General features: G+C 35.4%; 1 protein-coding gene and 1 long non-coding RNA gene across 5 annotated transcripts in view; one reads left to right on the plus strand and one right to left on the minus strand.

Annotated features, from left to right (window-relative positions):
- LOC110829473 (uncharacterized) overlaps nt 1-15,173 on the plus strand; it is a 414,372-nt gene that overhangs the window by 328,901 nt on the left and 70,298 nt on the right. The window contains exon 1 of one of the 4 annotated variants that reach the window (XR_015535526.1): nt 7,568-7,728. The exons of the other annotated variants lie outside the window; for them this stretch is intronic. This is a non-coding gene — a long non-coding RNA (uncharacterized LOC110829473). Of the gene's footprint in view, nt 1-7,567; nt 7,729-15,173 lie in introns of those variants that run through there. 4 annotated transcript variants of the gene reach the window in all.
- Nucleotides 10,270-14,473, minus strand: Osi6 (DUF1676 domain-containing protein Osi6). The gene is made up of 3 exons (XM_022063199.2): nt 13,711-14,473; nt 12,574-12,931; nt 10,270-10,677 (listed from the first exon to the last, which is right to left on the minus strand). Exons 1-2 carry the CDS (start codon nt 14,201-14,203, stop codon nt 12,579-12,581), a joined length of 846 nt encoding a protein of 281 aa, XP_021918891.2. The 5' UTR covers nt 14,204-14,473; the 3' UTR covers nt 10,270-10,677; nt 12,574-12,578.

The raw sequence follows: 15,173 nt of genomic DNA on the forward strand, positions 1-15,173 counted from the left end.
GCAAGGCCGTGGTCTAGGCAACACGGAGTTTTCCTCCGTGGCATCCCAACAATTACTCCATTCACACACAGAAGAAGGCAATGGCAAACCACTTCTGGATCATCTGCCAAGAACGTATATGAACAGGTCCCAGTCCGAGAAAAGGATGCAAGGATCCTGTTCATATGGACCTGTCGTCAGACAGAACACTAAATAATAATAAGGTGAGGTGGTCTAGCGGTTAGAACGCTGGCCTTGTAATCCTGGGGGTCTCGGGTTCGATTCCCGGCGGTGCCCGAATTTATAACTTGTGTTGGGCAAGGCCGTGGTCTAGGCAACACGGAGTTTTCCTCCGTGGCATCCCAACAATTACTCCATTCACACACAGAAGAAGGCAATGGCAAACCACTTCTGGATCATCTGCCAAGAACGTATATGAACAGGTCCCAGTCCGAGAAAAGGATGGAAGGATCCTGTTCATATGGACCCGTCGTCAGACAGAACACTACAAATAAAACCCTTACACTGTCATTTTCCTTTGATTTTGATAAAAATAAATGAGCACATCCTTAGTTCCTGATCAACCTACTTATTAATCACTAGTAGAAATTGTATTTCTTCTTTAAAGCATAATTTTTTACCCAGTAAATTAACGTCACCTGCAAAGACCAGAAATGGACGAGTTCTATTATATTCCGATCTCTCTTTTTTTTCCTTAATTAGCAATTCTTCCACGTTAGTATAAGTCAGGTTATAGCTCGTTTCTTTCTAGAGAAATTACGTTACTAGTTCCTTTATAGAACTGTCAGCGACGTAGAAGTCAGGACGAGGTCAAGGCGAGGAATGGCCTCAGGTCCGTCTGGCTCAGGCTTGGTAAGAACAAAAAGCTCTGAATATGTCCGACTTTCTATTCAGCTGTAGACTAATTTTGCTTGTAAAGCCGCAAGAACATCGAGTAAAGACACTTCCGTTGTAACTTCAATTGACATGAAAATTAACACAACTTATCAGCACATCTCGAGAGCACCAAAAGGTTGTTGGCAGGTTGGACAATGTTTTTGATGGCCACTCATTACATGTTTTATTGGCATCATCATCGTTATAGTAATAGTTATGGCAGTAGTGCTTATTTTATCGAAATTATTAAATTTTATAAAAATATTGAATAAAACTAAAACTTGTCATCTCATGGATTGTTTCTTGTGGATGAAAAATAAAGGCTGATATACACAAATTTACTTAAGCCCTTTACTAAAATTGACCTTAAAGCCAGCTGTGTATATTTATATCATATATTAACTAAATATATAAGAAAGTGTCGTAAGGATATTCTATGTCACCTATTTTTAAAATGAGTTAAAAACAATTAAACTTACATATGGTACAACTCATTAATGAAAGTCTCGTATATCAGTTTACAATATCCGTCTAATGAATCTAGCGATAAATTTCAAATTCATTTAGGTCTTCAGGTAACCCTTAAATTTAATTAAAGTAACTGAAACGTGTAGGCCTATTTTGTAATCCGCTTATGCTCTAGTGGAAGTATCGTAATAATGTATAAATCGAATATGTGAAATAATTCATAATCTAAGTCTAATATTCAACAGGTTTACCATAGTGAGTTGTATAGAAATATCGTATATCGTACATGAACATATATTACATAAGGCTTTATTTCTGCACACACGCATACATACGCATGTCTCAATTGATTTGCATTCCATTAAATTCCATTCCATTACTGTAGGCCTATATCATAACAAATTACATTACATTTCATAAAAAATCTACTGATAAATTTTAAACATTTCTCGAGACTCGAAACGCAGAATGCAGTTTGGGATTCAAGCATCAATTCCATTCCTGTGTTCTGCCCTCGTCCGGCATACAGATGGCTGGAATTCTCACACAGACTGCCGTCGCCACAAAAACTAGTCCAAGTTGTGTATTACATAAGTCATCAAAGCAACTTGAAGCCGGAATTATATCCGAGCGGTGTAGCTGAAGACTTCCGATAGTAAACCTGCAGACGAGTGTTATAAGAACGCTGTCCCGAAAGTGTGATGGCGTCATGTTTCGTAGTTTATGACCAGTCCAAGTTGACAGGAACGAAACATTCTTTGTGTTGAACAGACAACCAGTTTACCGAGCATAATCTTTACAGAAGCTAGTTCTGTTTCGATTCCACGAGCGTCAGAGAACTCCGCCAGACACCATCACTGGTGCCACCCGGGCCTCATTCGTATTTCTTGAAAATTAGGCACCACAATAGCATTTTCGCAGAGCAGAGCCAGCTCGAGGATCGTAGTTGTCTTGTTTTTGAAAAACAGTGGTTTAAGTACAGTAAACAGCAATATTAAATGTATCACATCTCAGTACTCATGTATACTACAACAGTTCAGTATAAGAAAGATGTGATAAGCTAATATATGTATTTTTATATCCAGTAAATGAACATTGAAACTACAGAAAAATTGAAATTTGCATAAATATATTTCTAAAAGTGTACATCCCATAATTCTTGGCAGTCTGAAGGTTTGTTGGTGACGTATTGCTGAAAAACATGAATATTTAAAAGTAACTGATCGACCCTCTACACCAACTAATGACGGCTACATTTATCTTGTGACAGAGAGATTAGAAGTTCACAGCTGTCACAGCCTCTTTGCGGAAAGTTTGTCCATCTCTGTCTTTTATTTCCAGTCGAAGGAAATAACAGTGACCTCGTTCTTTGTCTCCAAAGCTTTAAGACCAAAACGAAACTTTAGTAAAAGAGTATTAAGATGCCCGGAAAATTTTTATTTTGGCCTGTATCAGCCAAATGTAAATTCTACTTCACATATTGACCCCCTTAGGAAACGTATAAAACATAAGCATTCTGTAATATTTTAATATTTTCCGTCAAATCACAATTTTAATAAGATAATAAAATATAAAATATTTAAAATATCATTTCACGTTCCGCATCGAATGATCGATTTACAAATTGGAACGTCTCATTCGATGCGGAACGTGAAATGATATTTTAAATATTTTATATTTTATTATCTTATTAAAATTGTGATTTGACGGAAAATATTAAAATATTAACCTAATTCACAATATGACGCAAATATACTACCTTATAAGCATTCTGAGTAATTATCACGTACTTTACATAGGCACTTTATAAAATTTTTAGACATTCTGTAGAATGTCGAGACATATCGATGTTTTAATTTTCTACAACAAAATCGATTTCTTTGTTACGCACTGCAACAACAAGTTTCATGCTATGAAGCCATGAATTATTAGAGTTGCTCAACATTTTTATATAAACATGAATAATGCAAAGACCATAAATATGATCGCGTGGTTTATTTATATATTTACCGGATTTTGTCCTTTAGGTACTTGGAACATAAATTTAAAGACTTGTAATTTTTTAATAACTGCATTGTGACTGCACTTGATAGGTAAGAATTTCTAGAAAGTATTTCGTGGCCAATCACTTAGTTATCGGCAGTCCTTTGTTTACCAGGTTAGATACCGTTTGTTAACTGTTTCTTTTTTAATTATTTATTTATTTTATATTTGCTATGTAGTTACAGAGCGACCTACTTCCTCAGATTGTTAGATTAATTAACTTGTTCATTTGTTAACACATCTATAATGTTTATCGGAGAACTTAAAATGAAGAGACCAATTGGAAGACCCAATCGTAGATGATAAGAAAATATTATAATGGACCTAACATAAATAATGTGGAAAATTACAGACTGGATTCATCGCGGTCAGAATAGGGACCAGCAGCGAGGTTGTTTGACCATGGTAATGATTTTCGGTTCCATAAGTGGCAGGCAATTTCTTCAGGAACTGAGCAACTGTAAGCTTCTCGACAGGGATTCCGTTCTGTGCATTTATTTAGTTAGTTAACTGAGTATTTAGTTCTGAGTTAGTTACGTAATTGTGCCCTGCCTTGGCCGTCGGCCTAGGTTTAAATTTGACAAAAATAAATACGAAATATTTTTCTTTTCCGTATTACGTTACGATGACTCAAAAGGTATGGCTACTTAGTTCACACGTGAAATCCTTCAAAGAATTTGAATCTACTTAGTAAGTGTAACACATATCTCGGAGATTAACATTTCCCCCCCCCCCGAGGTCCCTTATGCTTAAACAAGTAGCATACGACCTTCTTATTCTGGGCTGGAGATCCACCTCGCAGGCAGAAACAAAGGATGGGTGGTCTAGTACAGAATTTCTTCTCACAAGTCATAATGATGAACCGTTATACACAGGAATGGAAGTTTTAAGGTTCATCAGGTCAATAGTGACATGAGATTAAGGTCACATTCTAACATTTATCATCGAAATCATCATAAGAATCTCGATTTTAATGAGAAATTAATGTTCATGTTTAACACCCCCTCCCCTGGTTGGGATAGTGTGACGTCGCTATCGTGGATTTCAGTCATAAATATTTTTCACAGTGATTCAGAAATCAGGAAAGAATGGTTCATCGTCTTTAGTAGATTGAAAAATCTATAGCAGGGCAAGTTTGCTCAACGGTAACAACGCTGACTTGTGTTTTACATTTCACATCCACAATTCAGGACTCGGGCGGTGTACTGACATACTAATTCCTTCGTTGGTTTATTAAGTTTCACGAAAACACCAAATAGACTTAGTGTACTGGTAACAGAATTATATTATGGAATTTGAATCTGGGTCTGAATACCAGCTAACCTGAGTAAGGATAACCTTTTCTGTCAGTACATCTATAACGAATTGTCTGCTAATCCAACTACATCAGAATTTAATAGACCTCGAGCAATAAATAGACATTGTCTAACAGATTTGCAGTTTAATGAATCGGCCATTGCTACAGAATTCAGAGAATTATAACATTTATACGGAAAAGAGAATTTTATAGACTTGTATGTAATGCAATGCATGTATGCATGTACGTATGTGTTTATATATATATATGTTGTGTTTTATGTGTATATTCATGTGCGCGCGTGTATTTGAGTGCGTACATACGTAGATGCATGCGCCTGTCTATTTATCTATTCATCTATCAACAAATATATCTAGCCAATTGACCGTCAGTCCTTCCATCGCACGTTATTTCATCAAAACGATACGTTATATAAAAATGGTTCACAAATTTTTCCTCTTGGAGAGACAATACCGGAAATTTGCCGACTTTCTGTTTCGACAACTGGATACAGAGTATTTCAGAGAAGTATACGCATTGGTGAATTTATTACGAATGGGTGAGCCGTGAAATTTTTAAATACAGAAATAGTCTTTTTTTTTTTCAAACTTCAAGTTATGGACTTGCATTTCATAGATTATAATGACGCAGTCATCGTAGGAGAAAGGTACTGTGGGTGAAATGAGAAAGATATGGACCGGGCTATGCATAGTAAATATACTTTCTTCAAATCACTTTCCAGACAACAAACGATTACAAAGTAAGAAAGTGGAATTGCATTGTCGCGAGGCAACAAACTTTATTGACAGGCGACTTAATGATATTCAGGTCCTCTTTCCTGTTTGCTTATTGCATTCCTCCTACCTTCTTTCCAATTCTATCTTTCCTTCTACGTTCTCTTACAGTCATATTCTGCGTGACGTAATACTTAGTAATATGTACTTAGCTGTTTATAATAGTAATTTTGTTATTTTACCATCAGCCTGATAATTTATCTTTGTAGTTAGTACTGAGTTGCCTGGCTGTTTGGTTAAACTGAGACGATCATCAGACAACTGCAAGGTAGTGAACTTCTCTTAAGCACAATTAGCAGGGTCTAGTTTCGTTCAGGCTACTGGAGACTGTCACACTGATTTGCCTGGAGTTAAAATACTTCACACAAAAAAAAATATTCAACCATGCGCACACAGAATTTTCAGTTGTGTCCCAAAATTTCACTTTCTTATCATATGATAGTCAATTAAAACCAGTTCAGATGATTACGCTTCATCTCCGGAACATTAATTTTAATTATCTTATTTTAAGTACATTGTGATTTGACGGAATAACCAAATAATTTAATTTTAATTTTAATTTAACCCTTTGAAGCCGAAGATCGTTTGAATATTATTTATGAATTCAGTCCGTACCGCGAAGAAAACACTACACCTTACCATTACGAAAATCAGCTGGTTAACCCTTTGAAGCCGAAGATCGTTTGAATATTATTTATGAATTCAGTCCGTACCGCGAAGAAAACACTACACCTCACCATTACGAAAATCAGCTGGTTAACCCTTTGAAGCCGAAGCTCGTCTTCATAATATTTACGAATCCAGACCGTACCGCGAAGAAAACACTTCACTTAACCATTAGAAGTCGAATCAGGCGGTACCACATAAGATTTAACAAAAGAACATCCCGGTCAAAGCCTTAATAAGTCACAATATGACGCAACTACACTATCTTATTAATTTTAATATTATTATTCTCCCGCTTATGCGTAGATATCAAAAGTGATAAATTCCCTTCTTGTCTTTAAATATTTTATATATTATGCTCATTCCCCTCATTCGTCAAAAACTGTATATTTTGTCCATCTCACACGAAGAACAAAAATTATAAATCTTTTCATTATTAAATATTTTTACTATCTTATTTCTCTATCTTGTGTTCAACTACTCTCCTCACAGTACCTTATTATCCGGTGCCCTCGATTTATAAATGTACTTATCGTAAGACGAGAGACTCTGTTCCGCTCCTACACGAGCAACACACGAGCTAAATTATTCAGAGAGAAAGTATGCTTTATGGTATAAGTAGTGTAGTCATTTGAGTATACTACACAGACAAGCTTACAGTAGCCAGGGGGAGAAAGGACTGAATGAAGAACACGATGTTAATTGCATTGCGTATTATAAACTGAGAGGATAGACGATGGACCCTAAGCACAAGACCGTTTGTTTTGTAAGTGAAATCAGGACGTCCTCATTTCGACGACCAAGTTTGAGTTTTATAACCGGTTGTCTCTAGGACAACCGACTCACATATTTCTACAAAACGAAGTAAAAGAAATCCACAACCGAATGAATTTCATAAATACACCTCAGTTGTTTTCATCGTAAACATTTATAGAATTACTTAATTAAAAAATTAAAGCGTCTGACTTTAAATCGACTTCAATCGTCTATGCCTGTCGGAAATCTCTTCAGGCAAATACAGTTATAATGTTTTTTGTGCCCTTTTTGACTCGTCATTGTCTGCCGTGTCTTAACAATAACCTTTGATCACGTTGTTGATATAATTATTCACTCGTTCCCTTGGTGACCTTGCTTACGTCATCGTCTCTTAATTTCCACTGTGTGTGGTGTATGAACTCACGTGAATTTTGACAAGTGTATCAAGACCTTTCGGTACATCTTTAATGATATGGCCGACGTCATTATATCTTTGACATATATTTAATTTATAAATGTATTACGCATACATTTTCTAAATAACGAAGCCGTGAACAGACAACCAATCACAACTCCTAAATACGTAGGAACCACTTCTTACGACATAAGCTTTAGTCGTTCAAGTTCCACTCGTCTCCAATAGAGTGCATGCCATCTATGGAGCAGATATTGAACTAAAACAGCAGAAGCCTTTATGTAGTTAGCCGAATGGCGGAGTTACACCGTTGGACCACCCACCAAAGTTTCAGTGTTTGTTGTGTGATAAGATAGATCATGAACGGTGAAGAGGAAAGGATTGGGGAGGATAATGTCATCGCCTGCTGTTCTGTATGTACTGTTCTATTTTTGTTTCCGAAATATTTTAACACAAACTTAAGGCAAGAGCACAATTGCAATTGACGTGCAAAGGTAACAAGGGTAGAACCTTACATAACCTTAAAACAGTATTTTGAATTAAAGATGACCACTTCGACATATTTTCTTGCAAAATGATTGTCTCCTTACACGTATGTCAGTAGCAATGTATGGATCACAACTGCTCTCCTGTTACCTTTGTCTCGTATTTATGTTACCTGCTGTAGAGGTTATGTAACATCGGAGTATTTCAAGCTGTGTTGAGACATTGGCCTTGAAATACATACGCGAACACAACAAGCAGCAGAGTGGGCCGCCATTAACTGACAGAGACTCAAAATGGGTTTTTAAATTCGATTCAAGTTTAGAAATATGCATTCGCTTGGCCAATTTTGATTTTCTATGTGATTGAAGTTCCTCGAACTGCAATAATTCTAACGCGTACAAGTCATTTGGTCTTGCCGCATTTGTGCAGAATGCAAGAACGCTAAGATTCTACAGGGGACGTAAGTCCAGAAAGGAGGTTGGGCTTCAGTATCCTGAGAATTATGACTTTAACTTAGAGGTAATTTAAGACATATTCAGTTTACTAAAGACTGAATGGAAAAATACGGGTTAATCAAATCTGCTTGGTATTTCTCTGTTTCCCTGTTTAACTAATGTTAAATTCCCTAATACGTGGCTAGGGTATACCATGTCTTAGAATTTAACGTACCGGTTAAAGTTGCTCGTTTATGACTGCTGGGTTGCCAGTTGCTGATTTTAAAGGTAAAAAGTCGTTAGCCGACACCGAACCTTCAAACTAAAGACCACCTCTTGTCGACCGTCCGAAAATATTTATTCAAAAGTAGATTCCGGTTAAATTAGTCATCTGTTAATCGGGGGCAGTAGTTAATTTGGGACAAATATTAAAGAATAAACCTTTTTAACGCTTTACGTAGGAACATCGCATAATTGGGGCAAAGTGTTCCAAGTCCCGATGTGTCCCCAATTAACCGGAATCCACTGCATTCGTTTTTGCATTTTATTTGAATAAAAATATCCTTGGATATTATCCATCGTCTAGTAAATATAAAACGTAAAACGACGTTTCGGAGATGCATTTTATCTTCTGTGACGTGTTGTTATACTACGCCCTTGATTAAAATACTGGACTGCCGTGTTATTTTAAGCAGTGACGTAAGCCTTATTCTATACATTATGATATAGGGTGCAGTATTACCTATTTTTCCAGTTGTGGAGTACAAAGCACCCTCAATAAAAATATATCATCTATTCCAACCATGTGTTTTCAATCAGTAAGTCCAGAATAACCGTAAAAAGAAATACTTTATGTATTTTATAATTATATAAACATTTTTAATATTCAATTCAATTAATTTATTTACGTGTTTGCCAACAACAGGCAAACACTGATAATATATACAATAATAATGAAATAATAATGAAAAATACTACAAAAAGAGATTAATTAAACTTATACATGTACAGTATTAAATATAACAGCAAATATTACAATCTGGTATAATATATCTTTTATTTTGAGCTACATTACATGCGTCCTGGGTGTGGTTTTCGAAGAGAACATTATTTTGGTTGCTTATTTCCATAGCTAACTGCATTTCACTATGTGCACAGTTACTAATATTTAAATGTGGTATTTTTTTGGAAAAAAAATGCCTTCAAATGTTGAAATAAAACACATCGAACCATTAACTCGTAGCAGAATCATCGTCGTATATAATTTAAATTTAGATGTATATACCTTTCGAAATATTATGACAAAATTCAGTTTGTTGACTGAAATTGAACGTCTTACGTCGGCCAGAATTCCTCTTTCGTCATGGTAATCGGTCTCCTTTGACTTATAATTATAATTCCTATAGCGGAGACAATTACGTAAATAAAACAAGAGGAAGGTTTATTTTAGAATATATTATCCTATTGTCTTATCCGGTGTTAATTTTTATGTTGTAAAATTGAATACATTGTGGAAACTTGAGTAGAATCAACTCATGAATTATGATGGATTTTAAATGTATGTCAGATTGCGTTATAATATCCAGCACACTCTCAGTATAACAATAATCCCCTCGACATTTTGCATATAATATCTTGAAATAACAAGGGAAGTTTCGAATTGCTTGCATATTTTCAACTTGTTTCTATTATAACCTTCCCTACCTCATATTATATTAATTCATTTGCATCTTATGACGACTGTACGGTGTCCTCCCGTTAAGATTACAATTTGATTGTCGGCTGTCAAACACTACTGGATAACAAATCTAAAAGTTCTTGATAATGGTGATGAGTCATTAGAATAAGAATTTTCTTGGATATTATCCATCATCTAATAAATAAAATATAAAACGTAAAAAACGACGTTTCGGAGATGGGGCTGAAGACGGAGATAGAGCCCCATCTCCGAAACGTCGTTTTTTACGTTTTATATTTTATTCATTAGATGATGGATAATATCCAAGAAAATTCTTATTTTAATAGCTACTGGATAAATTTAAAATATTTAAAATATTATACGACAGATTCACGTGTCTGCGCTGCTGTAATGTGATAATTTTGAGATATTTACGTTGAAATATTTTCATTTAGTATTGTTGACTACCATGGACTCTTGTTAATGAATTTATATGGAGTTGTTTGGCTGGAGAGAGAAAATGTAAACTGATCTTTAATATTTATACATGTATTAGTAAAATAGGTTAAGTTTTAAATAATGGACAATGAATACTGAAACGCAATATATACTTAATGTTTTGTCCGGCCATCTTACATATTTGGTTTTACTTCTCGGTGTTAAAAATAATGTAACTACTAGTTCGATAAATAATCGTAATATTTAAGTCCATCCGGAATAGTTTGAAGACTCATCTTGTAGGATGTGAAGAATTCTCTGTTAACCTGAAACAATATAAATTCACTTAAAGTCCCTTTAGAAAACCAATGGTTATATTGGCACTTAACACCTGTATTCTGTTCTTGTTAATAATTTAATCACTACCTAGAAACTAACTTGGATGTTATGTATGTAAATAATTTTATAAATAATTTACCTTTATACTTGCAACGTTGTAAATGATGTGTCTTAGACTACCCTCAAATATTTACAGAGCCATAATTTTATTTTTAATTTAGAAAAATTATGCTTCGTAATAAATTTCTATATCAATCCTAAATTTCAGGTCTTCTGTGGTCAGTGACAATCTCTCACGAACATAAACGTTTAACATTACACATATCAGACGTCAGTTGTTATCTGTGTTCTATGTATGCTTAGAACTGGCGGGAAATGTTCAAAACTGGACAGTGATTCACGTCTCATTAAGACATTTTGATATCATGCTACGTGTTACGAGCTGAAGAAATGTTAAATTAACCACTAGTTTAAGAAATATGTACTGGAAATTTGATTACGTATAAACCGCTCAATCTTAACAGTCTGGCTTAGTATTTTTGAGTTTTCCTTCGTCGTCCCGATTTTGATCTTTTCAAGGTCTCTATTCATCTTCGATTTCACGCAACTGTATTTTGCTTTTTAATTAACTGTATATTATAACTTACTAAATATTATTAACATATTTTTATTAAATGATTTCGATGCGATAAGTAAAATTATTACAATTTAAAAACACAAAATATGAAAAAAAGGATAAAAATCATAAATTTGAATCAACATATGTGCCCTAATTGGGCATGTTCAATCGGTAAAGAACGAGGGTTCTAGCTAAATTAATATTCCTTTTTAAAGATGCAGGTCTGTTATCAGGTGAAATGAAGCTGATTGTGAATAGGTTGTATATTTAATAAACGTTAAAAAGGTGATTTAAAGGTTTCCTTCAATCCTGCCCTGAATATGGAGGCGGTAGGTTCTTTCGTAACGTTGGTAATCCCCGGAAGATAGTCCAAATTTTCACCCCGTAAATATCTCAAATCTTAAGCGACATCAAATTTTGTTATCGAAATATGTTTTGTAACAAAGATCCACGAACTTATTTTATAATCCATGCCTAAAACCATGACAACGTACGTAGCACAGATCAGACCACTTCGGCTAAATCGTGAGTCATGTTACATCAGTAAACTGATTTGTAACATAATGCATCTTTGTACTCAAATTTTTACGTTATTTTTGATCATATCAATGTTACCGATTTAAGTGTTTCTGCATATTCAAACTGGTGAAAATTAATTAATTCTACGTAAGCTAAGCGGATCATTCTTTTTTTCTGATTTAAACCGGTTTTCGGATTCTAGACATCTTCTCCTGGATGAAATTTGGTGTTAGAAACTTACACTGGGTGTAATTCAGTCTTGATACCGATCGATTCATGATAACTATTAACTCCTTGTAGAACAATCCTCTAACATCTGATAGTAGCTTACCTTAAATTAATAACAAATTCCTCATTTCTTATCGGAGCCAAAGATTCATTACCTTGTAAGCAGCGTCTTTTTTTTTTAAGATACGTTCTTCACACTCTAGCCGGTTGTGTTTCTTGTCAGTGTCGGTTTTGTAATTAACGCTGTGTGCAGTGGCGTTAGACAGCAAGAAATAATATGCAATTTTTATGATTTTAAATATGGAAAACACCAAAAAAGCGAAACATTAAGGAAGTTACAAATGTTCTAAAATAAACCAGGCGTTCTTCACTGTGACCACGGCAAAAATACTGACATGCTATTGGGTACAACAAATGCGTTCGGAAATTCACAGCAAACAGCCAATCACTGCCCTGATAATATTGAAACACTGGTCGACCTGTCTTAGCGTGCACTACATAGACATCGTGACCTCACCATCTCTATTTCCGGGATGATTTCTGAGTCCCATAAGCCAGGGTATGAGCCACTGGAGAGGGGTGACTCCCAAAATCAGCATGACCATAGCCACCGCCGACAGCTCCTTCCCAACCTCCACCGTGAGGAACCACGTACGTCCCTTGGACCTCGTGATGTGGGTATTGGGGCCCCTGACTCAGAAGTTTCTGTATTACCGCAAACGCCGAGATGGCACTCGACACGAGACTGACGAGGAGGGCCTTTTTGGCGATGAAGGCTATAGCAAGGTACGCTAAGGTCAGGAGTACGGCGACCTTCAACTTGATTCCGATCAGAAGGGGCAGGAGATTCTTCAACAACTTCTTACGACCACGAGCTGGAGAACAAGACAAAACTGCGGTCAGGGCAAGAGTGGAGAGGAAACAGAGAGGAAAAAAGGAAGACAAAAGAAAATAAGAAACAAATGAATAAGGAAGAAGATTGAACATTAAATAAATATGAAAATAAAATTAGACTGAATAAAGAAACAGGAATTTGCACAGCCTCTCAATTATGTCGTGCTGAACTCTCTTGTACAATTAAGTTCATGGTGTAGAAGAAGCTGATTGTTACAAAGCCGGCCCAGAAACAGCTTTTTATAGAACCCGTAAGTTCATTACTGTGTAAACAAAAGCCTGCCATTGAAACTTATTCAGAGCCAGAAACAATCTAGTCCAATTCTAAAAAAAATATTTCTTTTAAGATTAATTTCAATGATCTTGTTATTCTCCCATCTGTTTCTAGGTCTCTCAAGTGATCATTTTTCCTCACGTAAGGTTTCCTATCAGTGTTCCATATACGTTTCTCATATTTACCGTGCTACATGTTCCGCCCATCTTATCCTCATCGATTAAAACGTTATATTGAAAAAGGAAAGAGTATAAATTATGAAGCTCCTCATTATGTAATTTTTTCATCTCCCCTACACACACACACACATATATATATATATATATCCACCGCTTATTTAATATTTATTTCAATTCATTATTATTAATTTCCCTATTAATTGACAATATAATTCATAGAGTATCAAATTTGTCGTACTGTAACTCATTAATCAATCAATTAAATTATTTAGGACACTTATGATTGAAATAAAGAAATCAGACTGACCTTCGGTTTCGAAATTGGTGACTGTCTTGCCTTCGTCGTCTGATAGATTCTCAGTAATTCCGCTTGTACTTGTCATTGTGTCAATTATTGGAGAAATATTCCATCGGACACTGCGTTCTTGAAAAAATGCAATTAGTTTTCTGTACACGAAAGATTCAAGAGTAGATTCTCTCCGCTCGAAATCTTCAGCCTCTATAATCTGCTCTTCTGCTATGACGTCTTCGGTTGCCCTCGCCTTTGATTGATTTTTGTTGCCATCTTCACGGACTAAAGAAATTCCGCCAGCTAAATCAACTCTATCTTGATCAAAAAACGACCTCACATTTCTATATATTTGTATTTGAAGGCAGGATATAGAATTTTTATTAAAACATTCCTCAAACGATGTATCCGGAGTTGAAATTACAGCAGTGTTTGTAGCCGCTGACGATACCAACACGAGGGTCTTCGAAGCGATCAGAACAAAAGTCAGAACTTTTCTATACGTCGTCATCGTTATAACGAAAATAAAAATAAAATTCTTCTTTATCCAAGGTAATTCTTGTCTGTGTGTGAAATATTAGTGACTGAAACACTACACAGAGTTCAAATGTCGTGTTAACAGATAGGGTTGTATGAGCATCTTTTCAATTTCCCCCCCACCACCTTAAATTATAAGCCTGTCCAATAGACGCAACAGTTTAGATATATTATATAACCTTTGATTAAACTAAACCACTTACAGGTCTCCGCCCAGTACGTAGACCACAGTACATCACATATAAGTCATACGACACATAGTCTATCTGAAACTCCTCCCCACATTTCCTACTTCGGCGAATATCCTAGAAATTCTTATAACATCTACGGCAGACCGGATTACAAGTTTTCTGGCCTTATGAGCGTTGTCCCACTACATTTAGGTACGACAGTTGACTTACGTAAACATTGGGAGGAGTTTCCTGTGTAAAGAAGACGAATTATATATCATACAGGTCACGTTTGGTTTTTAAATGGGACAGTAACTACAGGTTTGACCTTGTTAAAGAAGTTTATGTCGAAACATACACTTCATTGAACTTGTGGTGATTCATGGATTATTTAAACACGCTGTCACAACTTCATAAATTATAAAGATGCTTACAGAATTTCAGTCGTAACACCTGAAAAGAAATGAAAAACGTTTTGGAAACTTATAAGTAGATGACAGATCTTAAATCTTAAAAGAAATATGGCGTGAGAATTTATATTTGATTAATCTAGTTCGTGATTTTGTCAGTGATAAAGTAATTTCGGAACAACTGGTAGCTTCTCAAGGCTGTTCAGCATGGAGACAGGTTATAAAACCGCTGAGTGATAGGATCATTGTATGATGCCCTGGAATGTATGCAGATGAATCATACAGACGGATAAAAGTGTACATATCGCCTCCACATGTTATATTTTATTTTATACTGTTTGTACAAGGCCGTATATTTGGCTTG

Source organism: Zootermopsis nevadensis, unplaced genomic scaffold, assembly GCF_977971745.1.
Source record: "Zootermopsis nevadensis isolate Lab colony 2312 unplaced genomic scaffold, Znev_1.0 Znev_ptg000017l, whole genome shotgun sequence".
Classification (NCBI taxonomy): domain Eukaryota; kingdom Metazoa; phylum Arthropoda; class Insecta; order Blattodea; family Termopsidae; genus Zootermopsis; species Zootermopsis nevadensis.